The sequence below is a fragment of the Electrona antarctica genome (assembly GCF_951216825.1).
Source record: "Electrona antarctica genome assembly, contig: scaffold_268, whole genome shotgun sequence".
In the NCBI taxonomy this organism is placed as follows: Eukaryota; Metazoa; Chordata; class Actinopteri; order Myctophiformes; family Myctophidae; genus Electrona; species Electrona antarctica.
In genome coordinates, this window is record NW_027637398.1 from 150001 (window position 1) to 167551 (window position 17551).

Consider the following 17551-nt stretch of genomic DNA (forward strand, 5'->3'; position numbering starts at 1 on the left):
GAAACATGTTTTTCAGGATTTAGAAGACATTTCAAGAAGAATCGTCTTCAGATCTAAATGGGTTAATAAAATCTGGGAATACATTTCTTACCAAGACTTTTCTTCACCAGTGTGTTTGTAAAGGTGTCTACTAACATATCTATGTGTTTGTAAAGGTGTCTACTAACATATCTATGTGTTTGTAAAGGTGTCTACTAACATATCTGTGTTTGTAAAGGTGTCTACTAACATATCTATGTGCGTGTGCATACGTGCGTGCGTGCGTGCGTGCGTGTGTGTCTGTGTCTGTGTCTGTGTCTGTGTGTGTGTGTGTGTGTGTGTGTGTGTGTGCGCTGCAGTGACCACCAGCTCCTACAGCTCCTCTATCTGGAGTGTATTCTGTCTATGCTGAGCAGCTGTCCTCCCACAATGCACCTCTCCAGAGCCTTCACCGACCTTATATGGTAGTACTTCCTCTCTCTCTCTCTCTCTCTCTCTCTCTCTCTCTCTCTCTCTCTCTCTCTCTCTCTCTCTCTCTCTCTCTCTCTCTTTCTCTTTCCTTCCTTCCAATAATCATACCGGTGTTTCCTGTCCAACCAGGAAGCAGCTGTGTCCGTCCCTGGTGGTGCTCATGGGAAACCCCGTCAATGACAAGACCATCAGTTCCCACCACGGCCTGACGGGGGCGCCAGAGAGAGAGCGACGTTCCCACCACGGCCTCGCGGGGGCGCCAGAGAGAGAGCGACGCAGCGGCACACACAGTCCCGCTGGGCACACAGTGAAAGGTGAACTTTGACCCTTTCAGACCTGAGGTCTGATGTCTTCTAAATCATGACGGATTTCAGAAAAACCTATGTTTCTATGTCAGTGTATTTGTGACTACATTTGACTGAGGGACTGCCATTGTTTTTTTTTTTTTTTTTTTTTCATGTCATATGAAAGCAGGGAATCATAGCTTCAAATTGACAATGGCTGGGTTTCCCAAACAAGAAGAGGTGTAAGAAGTGGTTCTACACATGCTCAGTTGCTCCTCTAGGAAGAAGCCTGTGAACATAGACATTTCGTGCATAGATGTGCCACACAATGGTAGGCCTCAGGCCTGGTATGGTACCATACCAGGCCTGAGGTCTACCATACCAGGCCTGAGGTCTACCATACCAGGCCTGAGGTCTACCATACCAGGCCTGAGGCCTACCATACCAGGCCTGAGGTCTACCATACCAGGCCTGAGGTCTACCATACCAGGCCTGAGGTCTACCGTACCAGGCCTGAGGTCTACCATACCAGGCCTGAGGTCTACCATACCAGGCCTGAGGCCTACCATACCAGGCCTGAGGTCTACCATACCAGGCATGAGGTCTACCATACCAGGCCTGAGGCCTACCATACCAGGCCTCAAGCCTGAGGCCTGGTATGGTAGGCCTCAGGCCTGAGGACTACCGTTGTGTGGCACATCTATGCACAACATTTCTATGTTCACAGGCTTCTGTGTGCGGCCTAGAGGAGCAACTGAGCATGTGTAGAACCAATTCTTGTTGTTCAGTTTGACACACCAGTTTTGGAGATATGGCTTATAGAGTAATGTCTTGCAGAGAAACAGAGAGTTGAGAAAACAGACTTGAAAGGTTCACTTCTGTGGACTCTAACATTACACCTAGCTACATGTTTAAGCATTTATTTCATATTTACATGTCTTCTGTGGACTCTAACATTACACCTATCTACATGTTTAAGCATTTATTTCATATTTACATGTCTTCTGTGGTCTCTAACATTACACCTAGCTACATGTTTAAGCATTTATTTCATATTTACATGTCTTCTGTGGACTCTAACATTACACCTAGCTACATGTTTAAGCATTTATTTCATATTTACATGTCTTCTGTGGTCTCTAACATTACACCTAGCTACATGTTTAAGCATTTATTTCATATTTACATGTCTTCTGTGGACTCTAACATTACACCTAGCTACATGTTTAAGCATTTATTTCATATTTACATGTCTTCTGTGGACTCTAACATTACACCTAGCTACATGTTTAAGCATTTATTTCATATTTACATGTCTTCTGTGGACTCTAACATTACACCTAGCTACATGTTTAAGCATTTATTTCATATTTCTCCTCTGGTGAAAAGCTGGAATTTGCGCGATAGCAGTCTCTCAGTCAAATCTGGTCACATTTGGTCGCCGACCCCGATCTGAAAATATGTTGTTCCGGGGACCCGCCCCCCCAGAAGCAAAGATTTGAGTTAAAACATCATGCTTAAAACACCAAAAGAGGTTCCTGTCCTGAATGGGTTAAGTAAAGAATAATAATAATAACAATAACAATAATCATAATCATAATCATAATCGACAATAACAATAATCATAACAACAACAACAACAACAACACCAATAACAACAACAGCAACAACAATAATAATAGCAACAACAACAATAACCGCAGCAACAACAACAACAATAACAACAACAACAGCAACAATAACAACAAATATAGCTGCAAGCAGCAATAAGGCGGGACCAAGAAAGAAGACAATACGCAATAAGAACGATATGTACAAATAAGACCGACGAGCTGAGTTGACAGTACCCGGATTTGAACACACAAACTTGTGGTCCGAAGGCAAGAGCTCTACTGACTGAGCTACACAGAGACAATTAACATTTCATGCAAATTGCTCAAAAAAACAGGCAGAAAATCAGGTATAAGCGTCTTTTAAACTGCTCAAAGTGGCAGAAGATCTGAGTGCGGAGCGTACTGATCAAAGTGACAGATGTGTTCCCCATGAGTCAAGGAGATCTGAGGGCGGAGCGTACTGATCAAAGTGACAGATGTGTTCCCCATGAGTCAAGGAACAAGTGGAAACAATGACTTTTGGACAAACGAGGCATGAGTTATGCCTGTTCAAAGGTTTCATTTTCAAAAAACTGCTATAGCGCCCCCCTTTGGCCAATTGGAGTAAGACTGCTTCCAGTGCTATTTGGCATAACCCTCTACTATACTGTAAAGTGACATAAGCATACGACGCTGCATGTATGTATTAGAGGCAGAAGAAGAATTTTCACAAACCAGCAATTTTCATTGGCTTATAAAAACTTCATTTTTTCACTTAAAGGTATATTCAGTGATTTTACGTAATTCAAATATCACTTATTTTTTCTTTTTTTCTGGATAATCCTCCCTACTATAGAGTGTGCTGACCATATAAGGAGTTCCTCCCTGTCCCCAGTGAGCCCCTGGGGTCAAAAAACCCTAGTTTCAGTTTTGGTGGCGGGTGGCAAAGCCTTCATCCAATCAGGATCGACTGGGGGCGGGCCTTGGTGGACATGCTGTTGGCCTGTTGCACTTCCCCCCACTGTAGAGCGTGCATGTGCACATTTTGTTACCGGGGCGGACTGGGTGGTTTTCCAAATCACCCAAATCACTGAATGCTCCTTTAAACGAAATGTACTACGATTTGTTGTCCGTATAGGTCCAAAGTTCACGTGTAGATGTTTTTGTGCATTTTGATCAAAGATCCTGGGAGGAGATACATTTTAACTGTATTTCATATAATTCAAAATGGCGGTTTATGGAGGTCAAAAGTCAGAACACGAAAGTTGTTTGGCATGAGGAGACACATATGTGTATCAAAGTGTCATTGCCAACGGTCAAACGGTTCATGAGCTATGCACGTTCAAAGTTTGGCCAATCGTCATGGGCTTCGCATAGTCACCGTTTGGCATGGCCCTCTACCAGATTACCGCGTTTTGCGAAAACCGACTGCACGGTTCAGCCAGAACAGCTATTTTTGGCGGAAGCGGGAGCTTACTTGTTCCCGATGAGTCAAGGAACATGTGGAAACAAGTGCCATTCATTTTTCATCCATTTTTTCCACTTAACAAAAATGTGCTACGATTATTTGTCCGTATAGGTCCAAAGTTCAAGTGTAGAAGTTTTCGTGCATTTTTATCAAAGATCCTGGGAGCAGATACATTTTAACTGTTTTTCATATAATTCAAAATGGCGGGTGATCTAAAGGTCAGAAGTCAAAAGTCAGAGCACGAAAGTTGTTCGGCATGAGGAGACACATATGTGTATCAAGTGTCATTGCCAACGGTCAAACGGTTCATGAGCTATGCACGTTCAAAGTTAGCATTTTCAATTGAGCGCCATAGCGCCACCATTTGGCCAATCGTCATGGGCTTCGCATAGTCACCGTTTGGCATGGCCCTCTACCAGACTACCGCGTTTCGCAAAAAACGACTGCATGGTTCAGTCATAACAGCTATTTTTGGCGGAAGAAGGAGAAGAAGAAAAATAAACACAACAACAATAAGTGACCAAAGTCACTGCGTGACTTATTGGTCCCTTAAAAACACAAAAACAATAAGTGACCAAAGTGACTTCTTGGTCCCTTAATAATAGCAACAACAACAACAGTAATAACAACAATACCAACAATAATAGTGTGATTAATGATAATAAAAATGCTTAATTCCAGATTGTACCATGGTTGTAAACACGCCCCCAGGTCTCAGCCAGGAAGTGGATTCTTCTTCTCCTACTCCGGGGGTTTCGGACCAGGGCCGCGGCTCGGGCTGCTCCTCCGTTGCCCCCGCCAGGTCGGCGGCGGTAGTGCGCACGGTGTGCTACGTGGCTGCAGAGCTGGTGCGCCTGGTGGGCTGCGTGGAGTCCATGAGACCCGTCCTCCAGTCGCTGTACCACCGGATACTGCTGTACCCCCCTCCCCAGAACCGCACAGAGGCTGTACGCATTATGAAGGAGGTACGTACCCCCTCCTCAAAACCATAGTGAGGCTGTACGCATTATGAAGGAGGTATGTACCCCCTCCCCATAACCGCACAGAGGCTGTACGCATTATGAAGGAGGTATGTACCCCCTCCCCAGAACCGCACGGAGGCTGTACGCATTATGAAGTAGGTATGTACCCCCTCCCCAAAACCATAGTGAGGCTGTACGCATTATGAAGGAGGTATGTACCCCCTCCCCAAAACCATAGTGAGGCTGTACGCATTATGAAGGAGGTATGTACCCCCTCCCCAGAACCATAGTGAGGCTGTACGCATTATGAAGGAGGTATGTACCCCCTCCCCAAAACCATAGTGAGGCTGTACGCATTATGAAGGAGGTATGTACCCCCTCCCCAAAACCATAGTGAGGCTGTACGCATTATGTAGGAGGTATGTACCCCCTCCTCAAAACCATAGTGAGGCTGTACGCATTATGAAGGAGGTATGTACCCCCTCCCCAGAACCATAGTGAGGCGGTACGCATTATGTAGGAGGTATGTACCCCTCCTCATTATGAAGGAGGTATGTACCCCCTCCCCAGAACCATAGTGAGGCTGTACGCATTATGAAGGAGGTATGTACCCCCTCCTCAAAACCATAGTGAGGCTGTACGCATTATGAAGGAGGTATGTACCCCCTCCTCATTATGAAGGAGGTATGTACCCCCTCCTCAAAACCATAGTGAAGCTGTACGCATTATGAAGGAGGTATGTACCCTCTCCTCAAAACCATAGTGAGGCTGTACGCATTATGAAGGAGGTATGTACCCCCTCCTCATTATGAAGGAGGTATGTACCCCCTCCTCATTATGAAGGAGGTATGTACCCCCTCCTCATTATGAAGGAGGTATGTACCCCTCCTCATTATGAAGGAGGTATGTACCCCCTCCTCATTATGAAAGAGGTATGTACCCCCTCCTCATTATGAAAGAGGTATGTACCCCCTCATTATGAAGGAGGTATGTACCCCCTCCTCATTATGAAGGAGGTATGTACCCCCTCCTCATTATGAAGGAGGTATGTACCCCTCCTCATTATGAAGGAGGTATGTACCCCTCCTCATTATGAAGGAGGTATGTACCCCTCCTCATTATGAAGGAGGTATGTACCCCCTCCTCATTATGAAGGAGGTATGTACCCCTCCTCATTATGAAGGAGGTATGTACCCCCTCCTCATTATGAAGGAGGTATGTACCCCCTCCTCATTATGAAGGAGGTATGTACCCCAGTGTTGTTTTCGTCGACTAAAACTAAGACGAAATATGTTCGTCGACCACCTTTTTCCACTGACGGAAACTAAATGGAAACTACATGAAAACTTAAGCTACGATGACTAACACTAAGAGTAATTATACTGACAATTTCGTCAACAAATATAAACTAGACTAAAATGTTAGGAAGGGACTAGTGGACAAGAGATCCACTGTGTGTGTGTGTGTGTGTGTGTGTGTGTGTTCGGTTATTTGGCGATGTTGTGCCGAGGCTCCGACCAGCCCTTGCACTAGGCAGAGTTAAAGTGACTAACACGCACAGTTGAACTAAATGCTCCAATGATAGCTTATATTTGATGAACTCAAACGTGCATTTTATAGGGTTTTTATTAATTCATATTAATTAAACACTTACAATCATATATTCACACGTTCTGTTCACACTTCCCCTAACTTCCCCCAACACAAGATGACAGTATCCCGGATTCTGGGTTACAGTCCTATTGGTACAGTTCTATCTGCTCTGTTGGTAGGAGTTCTAGCTATCATTTGAACACTCTAAGACTGTCCCAGATCATGGTACGCTTAGCTTGTCATAGATGACTTTCAGACTTAGTTATTAAGTGATTAAGTGTAATTATGTGGTTTTAAATCTACCTTATCATAATCAAATGGTAATTAAACAATGATCGGGAGACAAGAACACAGAGAGAACACTGGTTACAATCTAAACATCATATTACATCGATTATGAATAATGCACAAACATCTATTTATAGCATATAATATATAGCAAATACATTACCGCTGGTCTCTGCCTAGACATGTTCACGTTCGATGGTATTGGTGAATCTAAATTACACTTTGTGCTCCACAGCATATAGTCACAGTGGGCCCTGACTGAAGTCCCACCTTCATGCTACACTTTCAGCCAATCATATGCCACTGACCCATGCATCCCTTCTGCCCTCTCTGTGAGAGGACAGTGTGGAGATCTGACTTTAGGTTAGATTAAACTGTCAGACTATTACAGGTATTTATCATTTAGCCTTTTTACCAACCCAATATATAATAGGTTATTAGAACACATTTAAACAATTGAAGAGGAATTAAAGATTGGTTACTTCATTATTGTATGTTCTAAATGAGTTGACTCTGCCCTGTGAAAGGAGTCAATAATGGCCTGTCTTCCAACAGGAGAGGGCCGTAAAACCCCCGATGTTTGTAGAATGGAATGTGGGGACCTGAGCTCTCCCACTCTAAAGGAGCTGCTTATATCTCCAATCAATCTGACCCAATATATAATTTCTCATTATGAGTACAAATCTCGCACACCCATAATTAACCAAACAGTGTGTGTGTGTGTGTGTGTGTGTGTGTGTGTGTGTGTGTGTGTGTGTGTGTGTGTGTGTGTGTGTGTGTGTGTGTGTGTGTGTGTGTGTGTGTGTGTGTGTGTGTGTGTGTGTGTGTGTGTGTGTGTGTGTGTGTGTGTGTGTGTGTGTGTGCAGATCCTCTCGTCTCCTCAGAGGCTGTTTGACCTCGTGGGACCGTGTTCCTCTGAGCCGGACAACAGGAAGCGGTCATTCTCCAGGAGGAAGTCTCACCTGGACCTTCTCAAACTGTAACTACAACTAGTGACATCACTCCGATTGGTTATTTAATCTATTTATTGAATCTATTTATTTAATCGGGGTTATTTAATCCATATCCCGGATGTGGCTGAAGTAGCTAAATGTAGCCAAAACACTCCCGAGGCGATCGACAACAACGGGAGGTATGATTAAATCTAACACGACTAGCGACGGGACCGCGGTGGGCCGTCTAACACATGATCTTTGCTTAGAATTGGACAGAATGATTTAGATCAAGAGTTATTAACGTTTTAAGATTTTCGGTCTTGTCGGCTAAACAGGGGGGGAACATTTTCGATGACGTCCCACTGTTGCACCACAGACTCCCAGCCTGTGGAGCGACGCTCCCAGCCTGTGGAGCAACGCTCCCAGCCTGTGGAGCGGTGCTCCCAGCCTGTGGAGCGACGCTCCCAGCCTGTGGAGCGGTGCTCCCAGCCTGTGGAGCGGCGCTCCCAGCCTGTGGAGCGACGCTCCCAGCCTGTGGAGCGGTGCTCCCAGCCTGTGGAGCGACGCTCCCAGCCTGTGGAGCGGTGCTCCCAGCCTGTGGAGCGGTGCTCCCAGCCTGTGGAGCGACGCTCCCAGCCTGTGGAGCGACGCTCCCAGCCTGTGGAGCGACGCTCCCAGCCTGTGGAGCGACGCTCCCAGCCTGTGGAGCGGCGCTCCCAGCCTGTGGAGCGGCGCTCCCAGCCTGTGGAGCGGCGCTCCCAGCCTGTGGAGCGGCGCTCCCAGCCTGTGGAGCGGCGCTCCCAGCCTGTGGAGCGACGCTCCCAGCCTGTGGAGCGGCGCTCCCAGCCTGTGGAGCGGCGCTCCCAGCCTGTGGAGCGGCGCTCCCAGCCTGTGGAGCGGCGCTCCCAGCCTGTGGAGCGGCGCTCCCAGCCTGTGGAGCGGCGCTCCCAGCCTGTGGAGCGACGCTCCCAGCCTGTGGAGCGACGCTCCCAGCCTGTGGAGCGACGCTCCCAGCCTGTGGAGCGACGCTCCCAGCCTGTGGAGCGGCGCTCCCAGCCTGTGGAGCGGCGCTCCCAGCCTGTGGAGCGGCGCTCCCAGCCTGTGGAGCGGCGCTCCCAGCCTGTGGAGCGACGCTCCCAGCCTGTGGAGCGACGCTCCCAGCCTGTGGAGCGACGCTCCCAGCCTGTGGAGCTTTTGAATAAAACTTTGCCCTAGGCTCTGGGTGTTACTAGTAGAAAGGACGGTGAACTTCGTCCTGGGTGTTACTCATTGAAAGGACGGTGAACGTCGTCCTGGGCGATTGGGGTGTAGCGCCCCCCTTTGGCCAATTGGAGTAAGACTGGTTTTCAGTGCTATCAAAAGTCAGAGTACGACACTTGTTCGGCATGAGGAGACGCATTATATGTATCAACGTTTCATTGATGACAGCGAACGTTTTTAATTCAAATCTTTGCTTCTGGGGGGGTCCCTGGAACAACATATTTTCAGATGGGGGGGTCCCTGGAACAACATATTTTCAGATGGGGGTCCCTGGAACTACATATTTTCAGATGGGGGGGTCCCTGGAACAACATATTTTCAGACGGGGGTCGACGTCCAATTACATATAATTTTTGGGGGTCCTTGACGTGACATATTGAGCACCACTGACAGAAACATGAGGTTTTTCAGAACATTGTCATGATTTAGAAGAACATTTTTTAAATTTCGACGTCAGGCCTAAATTAATTAATGATATTATTATTTATTATAATTTCAGGGTGATGGATGGGATGACGGAGGCGTGTCTTAAAGGAGGCGTGGAGTCGTGCTATTGGTCGGTCTCCTGTGCCTGCGCTCTGCTGTCTGCACTGGATGAGCTGTCCCAGGGGCGGGGCTTGCATGATGGACAGGTGGGTGCACGCACGCACGCACGCACACACGCACACACACACACACACACACACACACACACACACACACACACACACACATAAAACGCCTTAGAACGAGCATACCCGTCCTGAGCACCGAGCGTGTTTATTTGACAGGACGAGCATACTCGTCTAAAGCATCGAGTGTGTTAACCCCACAGGTCCGCCTGCTCCTCAGACGATTGGACGAGCTGAAGGAGGGGGCGGAGCTCCCTCCGCCGCCGCCGCCCGAGCTGAAGGAGGAGGAGTTTCACTGGCAGAGGCGTGTCCTGTCGTCCGAGCGCGCTCCGTGGGAGCCCGCGGAGCGCAGCCCCGACATCAGCATCAGCATCACCACGGAGACGGGCCACATCCCCCTGGACGTCACCACGGAGACAGGCCACACCCCCCTGGACACGGAGGAGGGGGAGGGGCCGGAGGGGGTCACCTCCCCTTCCTCCTCCGACAGCCAACCGCACCTCGTTGGAGGTCAGTGGCGTTCTTAACCCGTTCTTGGCGGGAACCCCTTTTGGTGTTTTAAGCATTATGTTATGCTTTAGCTGTTGAAAAATAGCAGATCAACAAGCTCATAGCGCGGCACCGAGTGCCGCGCTACGAGCTTGTTGATCTGCTATTTTTGAAAAATCGTGAAATCTGGTGGTGCAAATCTTTGAATATATATATTCTTTCAGAGCGTTTTTAACTCATATCTTTGCTACTGGGGGGGGGGGTCCCTGGAACTACATATTTTCAGATGGGGGTCGGAGGCCAAATACATAAACCTTTTGGGGTCCTTGACATGAAATAGTGTGAGACAACCACTGACACAGAAACATGAGGTTTTCATAGAACTGTCATGATTTAGAAAACATTTTGTAGAATCGACTCCGGTCTCGTCATATTTGGGTTTTTTACGTACACTGGTCTCACAACAGGCCGACTGATTTGGTGCTACTCGTGATGTCATCGGTATCTCCCTACTTTTGTATTAATCCCTCCAAATTTGAATTCCGTCTTTGGACACTGTGGAAGGGGGGGGGGGGGGGTCCTTATTACAATGAGTCAAATATGTGGGAGGGGAGCAGCTGGGATGAGGGTGTGGCAGAGAGTAATTTGCATACACAGCGCCCCCCCACCACATCAGGACATTGTGGGCGGCTGTGGCTCAGGAGGTAGAGCAGGTCGTCCAATGATCCATGGGTCGGCGGTTCGAATCCCGGCTCCTCCTGTCTACATGTCGAAGTGTCCTTGGGCAAGACACTGAACCCCAAATTGCTCCCGATGTGCTGGTTGGTACCTTGCATGGCTTCCGCCGCCATCGGTGTATGAATGTGTGTGTGAATGGGTGAATGTAATGCACAATCTATGTAAAGCGCCTTGGATAAAGGCGCTATATAAATGCACCATTTTGTGAGACCACAGAAGACATGTAAATATGAAATAAATGCTTAACACTCCCAACGCGGATCGCGTATCAATACGTTATCAATTAATCAAACGTCGGGTGCGGATCACGTATCAATACGTTTCAATCACTTTTTTATAGCATACTTTCATTCATCTTTTTACCCACCCGGACAATGAAGAACCATCGCCCTATCATTGCTGCTTATTCCCGCTCACGTGATCAGAAAAAAAAAACAAAACAAAAAAAAAACCCCTCCCCTCCTGAAAACAGGAGGGCGGGCCGCTTTACGTGTAGAAGCCAGTGTAAGCGCCCATGCCGATGTGTGAAAACCTCGCCTCACCAGGCTTTCCACCTCGGCTCGGACATTTGCAACACACATGGACAGATGCATGTTTCCTTCTTCATACTGTAGCGACCAAACGATCCCCGAGCCTACAATACTACGAACTAACCACAGTATCGAGGGGCCCGCTACGACAAGACAGTGTTCCGTTGGTGGATCACGTATCGCCATGCAGAGCCGTCATAATCGGAGATCGCTCAGACGTGTGATTGTAACGCTTTTTTATTCATTATAATTGTAGTGATAAGACCGCAATGAACGCGTCGGGGACGTAATCGACCCGGGTGTAATGTATAACGAACTTTTCCGCGACCTAAACCGTGGTGTTGTCATCTGTGGAAGTCATTTTTTCCTTCTCGTCGACATCACAGCCGGGTGACGCTTTTTTCCCCCTCCATCGCCCCCAAGCTGCATGCCCATAGCCTGGCTTGGCCAGCCTCATAGCGGGGATTCACTGAAGATTCTTCCCCGGAGGAAACATCAGTGAACCCTCGCTATGAGTCTGGCCGTGCCAGGCTAGCATGCCCAGGCATGTTCCCCTACACTAGCTTGAAAAACAAAATCAGCTGATGACAACGCGTCTCGCCGTTATACTATAGTTCTGAACCGAACGGTGGAATGGGACTTTTTATAGCCGTACGGATCAAGACTTTTGCTGCCCAATGTGCCCATGACCCCCCCCCCCCCCCCCAATGTTACTGCGATCAAAACAATGAAAGCAGTGAGATAGATTAGGCGAGGCGGCAATCATCATCAAAAAGAAAGCATAGTTATGAAGGTTTATAGTCAGACATTGACAGGCAGATATAACAATAAACACAATAAATATGCTATACATCCTATACATCGAATGAAAGCCCTGAATGTGTACTTTTACGAGGAAAAGAGTAAACATTGATCCCATGTACAGTTTGTCATAAATTGGATACTGGGTGGATGCACATTGCGCCCACCAGATATAACTGCAGAGAAGACATGGACCCGAACTCAATATTCACAAAATAAGGCCTATAGCGACATATAAATACTATATACCGTATGAAACAGAAGACTCTCTGCTTTCATAAGAAAAAAACTTCTACTGTAGTAATAATAAAAATCACACCCATGTGAAGTGAGTGGTGCAACTCTGACAGAGTTGCACCACTCACTTCACATGGGTGTGATTTTTATTATGTATAGGATGTATAGGATATTTATTGGGTTCAATTTTATATCTGCCTGTCAATGTCTCTGACTTTAAACCATCCATAACTCTGCTCGCTGTTCAAGATAACCACTTCCAGGCAAATGCAGGTGTTGCAAAAAGGTCAATATCTCCAGAATGGAACATGGTAAAATCAAAATGTATTTTTTTAATTGAAGTGGACAAGTTCAGCTTTCTTTTGATGTAGGTGTGTGATTCTCGCTATAAGAGAACATTTTACTGTGGGCCCCCGAACAAGGCCTTTGTGCAATGTTAAATGGCAGCAACATCCAAATAGGCCTGTTGAGATCTTCCAGCAATCAAAGTGTTAAACATGTAGCTAGGTGTAATGTTGGAGTCCACAGAAGACATGTAAATGTAAATAAATGCTTAAACATGTAGCTAGGTGTAATGTTAGAGACCACAGAAGACATGTAAATAAATGCTTAAACATGTAGCTAGGTGTAATGTTAGAGTCCACAGAAGTGAACCTTTCAAGCCTGTTTTCTCAACTCTCTGTTTCTCTGCAAGACATTACTCTATAAGCCATATCTCCAAAACTTGTGTGTGTGTGTGTGTGTGTGTGTGTGTGTGTGTGTGTGTGTGTGTGTGTGTGTGTGTGTGTGTGTGTGTGTGTGTGTGTGTGTGTGTGTGTGTGTGTGTGTGTGTGTGTGTGTGTGTGTGTGTGTGTGTGTGTGTGTGTGAAGATGTCACAGCTAATACACCAGATATTGTTGTTGTTGAGGACAGTAGAGTGATCATTGTGGAAGTGACATGTACATTATTTTGACCACAGTCTGGAAGAGGCATTTCTTGTAAAATGTGAATGCAAATAAAGATGTTAAGTGTGTGTGTGTGTGCGTGCGTGTAGGCGTGCGGGAGGCAGAGTTTTTGGATCGAGGGGGCGTGCCTCCAGATGTGGTGCAGAGAAGTCACGCCCTTGTGTTCCCTGACATCACCAACTTCCTGTCTGTGGAGAGCCGAGCGCGCTCGCACCACGAAGGATCCCGCTACAGCGACAACTACAGGTGTGTGTGTGTGTGTGTGTGTGTGTGTGTGTGTGTGTGTGTGTGTGTGTGTGTGTGTGTGTGTGTGTGTGTGTGTGTGTGTGTGTGTGTGTGTGTGTGTGTGTGTGTGTGTGTGTGTGTGTGTGTGTGTGTGTGTGTGTGTGTGCGCGACCAGTGTAGATTGTCAACATGACACAAACACAGGTCTGCACCAGGTCAGGTAGGATATCCTAGGCCTGTTTTCTCAACTCGCTGTTTCTCTTCAAGACATTAATTACTAGTATAAGCCATATCTCCAAAACTGGTGGGTCAAACTGAACAACCAGTCTCTCTCTCTCTCTCTCTCTCTCTCTCTGTGTGTCTCTATGTCTCTCTCCCAGCATTGAGGAGCAGGACCTATCACGTACCGAGTGTGAGTCATGTGATCAGTACTCCATGGCTGCTGAGAAGGACTCGGGTCGTTCCGACGTGTCGGACATCGGCTCCGACAACGACAACGGCTCTCTGGACCGCGAGGACGATGAGGACGATGACGATGATGACGATGAGGAAGAGGAGCACGCTGGAAGGAGGAGGAAGGGGAGGGGCCTGAGGGACAAGATGGCGTCTCGACACAACTGTCCAGGTCAGAGTTCAACTGTATTAAAGGTTAGAGTTCAACTGTCTTAAAGGTCAGAGTTCAACTGTATTAAAGGTCAGAGTTCAACTGTATTAAAGGTCAGAGTTCAACTGTCTTAAAGGTCAGAGTTCAACTGTCTTAAAGGTCAGAGTTCAACTATATTAAAGGTCAGAGTTCAACTGTCTTAAAGGTCAGAGTTCAACTGTCTTAAAGGTCAGAGTTCAACTATATTAAAGGTCAGAGTTCAACTGTCTTAAAGGTCAGAGTTCAACTGTATTAAAGGTCAGAGTTCAACTGTCTAAAAGGTCAGAGTTCAACTGTCTTAAAGGTCAGAGTTCAACTGTCTTAAAGGTCAGAGTTCAACTGTCTAAAAGGTCAGAGTTCAACTGTCTTAAAGGCCAGAGTTCAACTGTCTTAAAGGTCAGAGTTCAACTGTATTAAAGGTCAGAGTTCAACTGTCCTAAAGGTCAGAGTTCAACTGTCATAAAGGTCAGAGTTCAACTGTCTTAAAGGCCAGAGTTCAACTGTCTTAAAGGCCAGAGTTCAACTGTCCTAAAGGTCAGAGTTCAACTGTCTTAAAGGTCAGAGTTCAACTGTCCTAAATGTCAGAGTTCAACTATATTAAAGGTCAGAGTTCAACTCAAAGTCAAAAATACTTCAAAGTCAAAGTCATACGATTTGTCACACACGTTACCGCAGTGAAATTTGTTCTCCGCATTTGACCCATCTATTGGAGCAGTGAGCCGCAGCCAAGGAGCGGTGAGCTGCAGCTGTGCCACGCTCGGGAATCATTTGATTAGTAGATTTGAGAGTTCAACTGTCCTAAAGGTCAATTTTCAACTGTCTTAACTCTTTGAGAGTTTCAAGGATTTCTATATAGTTTGTAGACTTCTATGGCAGAATGGCGTTTTTGAATGATTTATTGAAAATTCTCTGTTGTGAATGTGTGACAACGAAAGACCTTCAGAGAAAGCTTGACTTGTCTGCTTCCAGGAAAAAAATGAACTGAGTTGATAAAATGTTTTTGTGTTGGAAGCCATTTAAAAGAGCCTGCATTTACACTGGGTAGTGTTTCTAGGACAACAAAAAAAGTTATGCCCGGTTGAAGTTTTATTTTCTAAATAACTTTTTTTCTGCTGGGCGTACATAGCCATGCAATATCTCATTTTAAAGGGTGAGTTGTCTAGTTCAATTAAAATAAAATAAAAAGTTTCTCACATGTACCACTGTAGATATTTTGCCATCTATAAATAGCATGGTCAGTCATGATCAATCTGACCTATCCAGCTAAAAGTCGGCATAGCTCTGAATTGGAACATCATATAAACTCAATTCTTTTTTGGGGTAAAATTAGACATTCTAACGCATATTTTGATATATACCATGTTTACATAGTCTTACCAGTACCTTGTCTATTCATGCATGTATCTCAAAAACCTGTTATGAAGAAACACAGTTTTGATAAAAAACACATCCAAGGACATTGTTTTGATATGACTTGGTGCCCATGATATGTATCAAAATATAGACTTGAATGTATACTGTATTATAAAAAAGAAATTGAGTTATTACCATCTACCGTTACAGAGTAAATCACAGTTGAAACTTGCTTAGTCATATACAATAAACCTCACAATAGTGAACAAAATAGTCATGACAGGTCTAACTCATTGTAAAAGCGTCTTTTATTTTTTACGACTACTAACATAATAAAATGATAAATATTACAGAAAATAAATAGGCCTACATACAAAACAGTTACTCCTCCCATAGCTCTGATCCATAGCTCTAAATGTGCATCCAAATGTCCCCAAACCCAGTCCTTGACGGTGTGTGTGTGTGAGTTAACCTGACTCCGCCAGATGGGGCAGCAGAGAGTACACTGTGTTCCCCCCTCCTGCTCCCATCTGGGAACTCTCAGGCAGACTTGATGCCCGGCCACAAAACGGCCTGGCCAATCAGCAGCAGCTTCTAGCAACTTCTAGCATTGGCCAGGCCGTTTTGTGGCCGGGCATCAAGTCTGCCTGAGAGTTCCCAGATGGGAGCAGGAGGGGGAACCCAGTGTACTCTCTGCTGCCCCATCTGGCGGAGTCAGGTTATGTGTGAGTAGGCTAAATAAAAAAAACACCCAAAAACTGCCCCCCCTGAAATGAATGAATGAATGAATCCGGTTCAGTGTCGGAGAACGCCATCGCAGTCTTGACTCTTCATCCTCCTCCTCATCTGATGCCAGTTCTAAATATATAAAAAGAAATAAACATTTTAGCTGTAGTCAGTGCACGCTACTATTACATGGCGTTTTACCCGGCTGCTGGCGATCAAATGATTTTATTGTGCAGTGTCTTTGTGGGCCGAGTCGTGGCATGACAAATACAAATAGATGCTTGTATAAGTAGTATCACGATAAAATAATATGGCGACGTTAGAATGAAACACCAATCAGTGATCGCTGGTAATGTAGCTAGCTGCCCAGGGTATATATCCAGCACCATTGCGTCGCAATCATCCAGCAACATTGGTACTGGCTATTGCCCGGGCTTGTGGCCCGGTCAATAGCCAGTACCATTTGTGCAGTGTTTGTTAGCAACTACTACTAGCCAACAGCCAGTGGAATGTGGTGACGCAATGGTGCTGGATATACGCTGGGCAGCTACATTACCCGCGATCACTCATTGGTGGTGTCATTCTAACGTCGCCATATTATTTTATCGTGATACTAATTATACAAACATCTATTTGTATGCCACGATGCCACGATTCGGCCCACAAAGACGCAGTACAATACATTAATTTGATCAGATGTTTTTGTTAGCTACGTCGATTACCTATAGTACCGACCCTTGTTATATATTCTCCGACTATGCCTGTCACGATGACTAAACCAGTTAGATCTATCCATATATGGTTCTACCACATCTATCTGATATCAGCACTAGGTCGGCTCGGGCCAAATATAGGGATCGTCTTACTAGACATGTCATATTAGGGCATTTTCGAATACAATAAAATTACCTTTTAGCGAAGGCATCAGCCTTTGTGGTAACTCCGGTGGGGAGAAGAAAAGACATTGCACACGTGTAATCCGCGAGGGTGGATGTTGCAGCCCGGCCAACGGTCTGGGACTGGAGAATGCCACTGGACACGGATGGATCATTTTTCAGATTGTTTTTTTTGCGGCGACTGCAAACCTGGCTGAAAAACTCTTCCTCCAGTACCCACCTCGGAGGAGTCAACCAACCCCCCTGTTCACTGGGGGCTGGGCGTCAGTTTCCAATAGGAAAGCGTACACGTGTGTCACGTGACACGGGTTTTCTGGGTAATGGAGTTGAAATATAAGCTCAGGAATTTAAACAGCGCTCCGGAGCACTTTAATATGTTTAGATTAATAAAAAACGAGAAAGACGCCAATTGGCGTCATTGCTCTCGTACGGAATGCTGATGATGACGCCTATTGGCGTCTTTCACCTTCTAAGGGTTAAATGTCAGAGTTCAACTGTCCTAAAGGGCAGAGTTCAACTGTCCTA

At 46.0% G+C, this 17551-nt stretch overlaps 1 protein-coding gene across 1 annotated transcript in view; it reads left to right on the forward strand.

The window, feature by feature from the left end:
• The window catches only part of LOC306918963 (brefeldin A-inhibited guanine nucleotide-exchange protein 3-like), a gene marked incomplete at its 3' end in the record, with an annotated part of 71828 nt that overhangs the window by 33947 nt on the left and 20330 nt on the right, over positions 1–17551 (forward strand). Inside the window, exons 9-16 of the mRNA XM_079531800.1 lie at positions 339–443; positions 580–764; positions 4506–4759; positions 7504–7616; positions 9332–9464; positions 9647–9953; positions 13273–13429; positions 13789–14033. Of these exons, the coding sequence (XP_079387926.1) occupies positions 339–443; positions 580–764; positions 4506–4759; positions 7504–7616; positions 9332–9464; positions 9647–9953; positions 13273–13429; positions 13789–14033 (1499 nt within the window). The remainder of the gene's footprint in view (positions 1–338; positions 444–579; positions 765–4505; positions 4760–7503; positions 7617–9331; positions 9465–9646; positions 9954–13272; positions 13430–13788; positions 14034–17551) is intronic.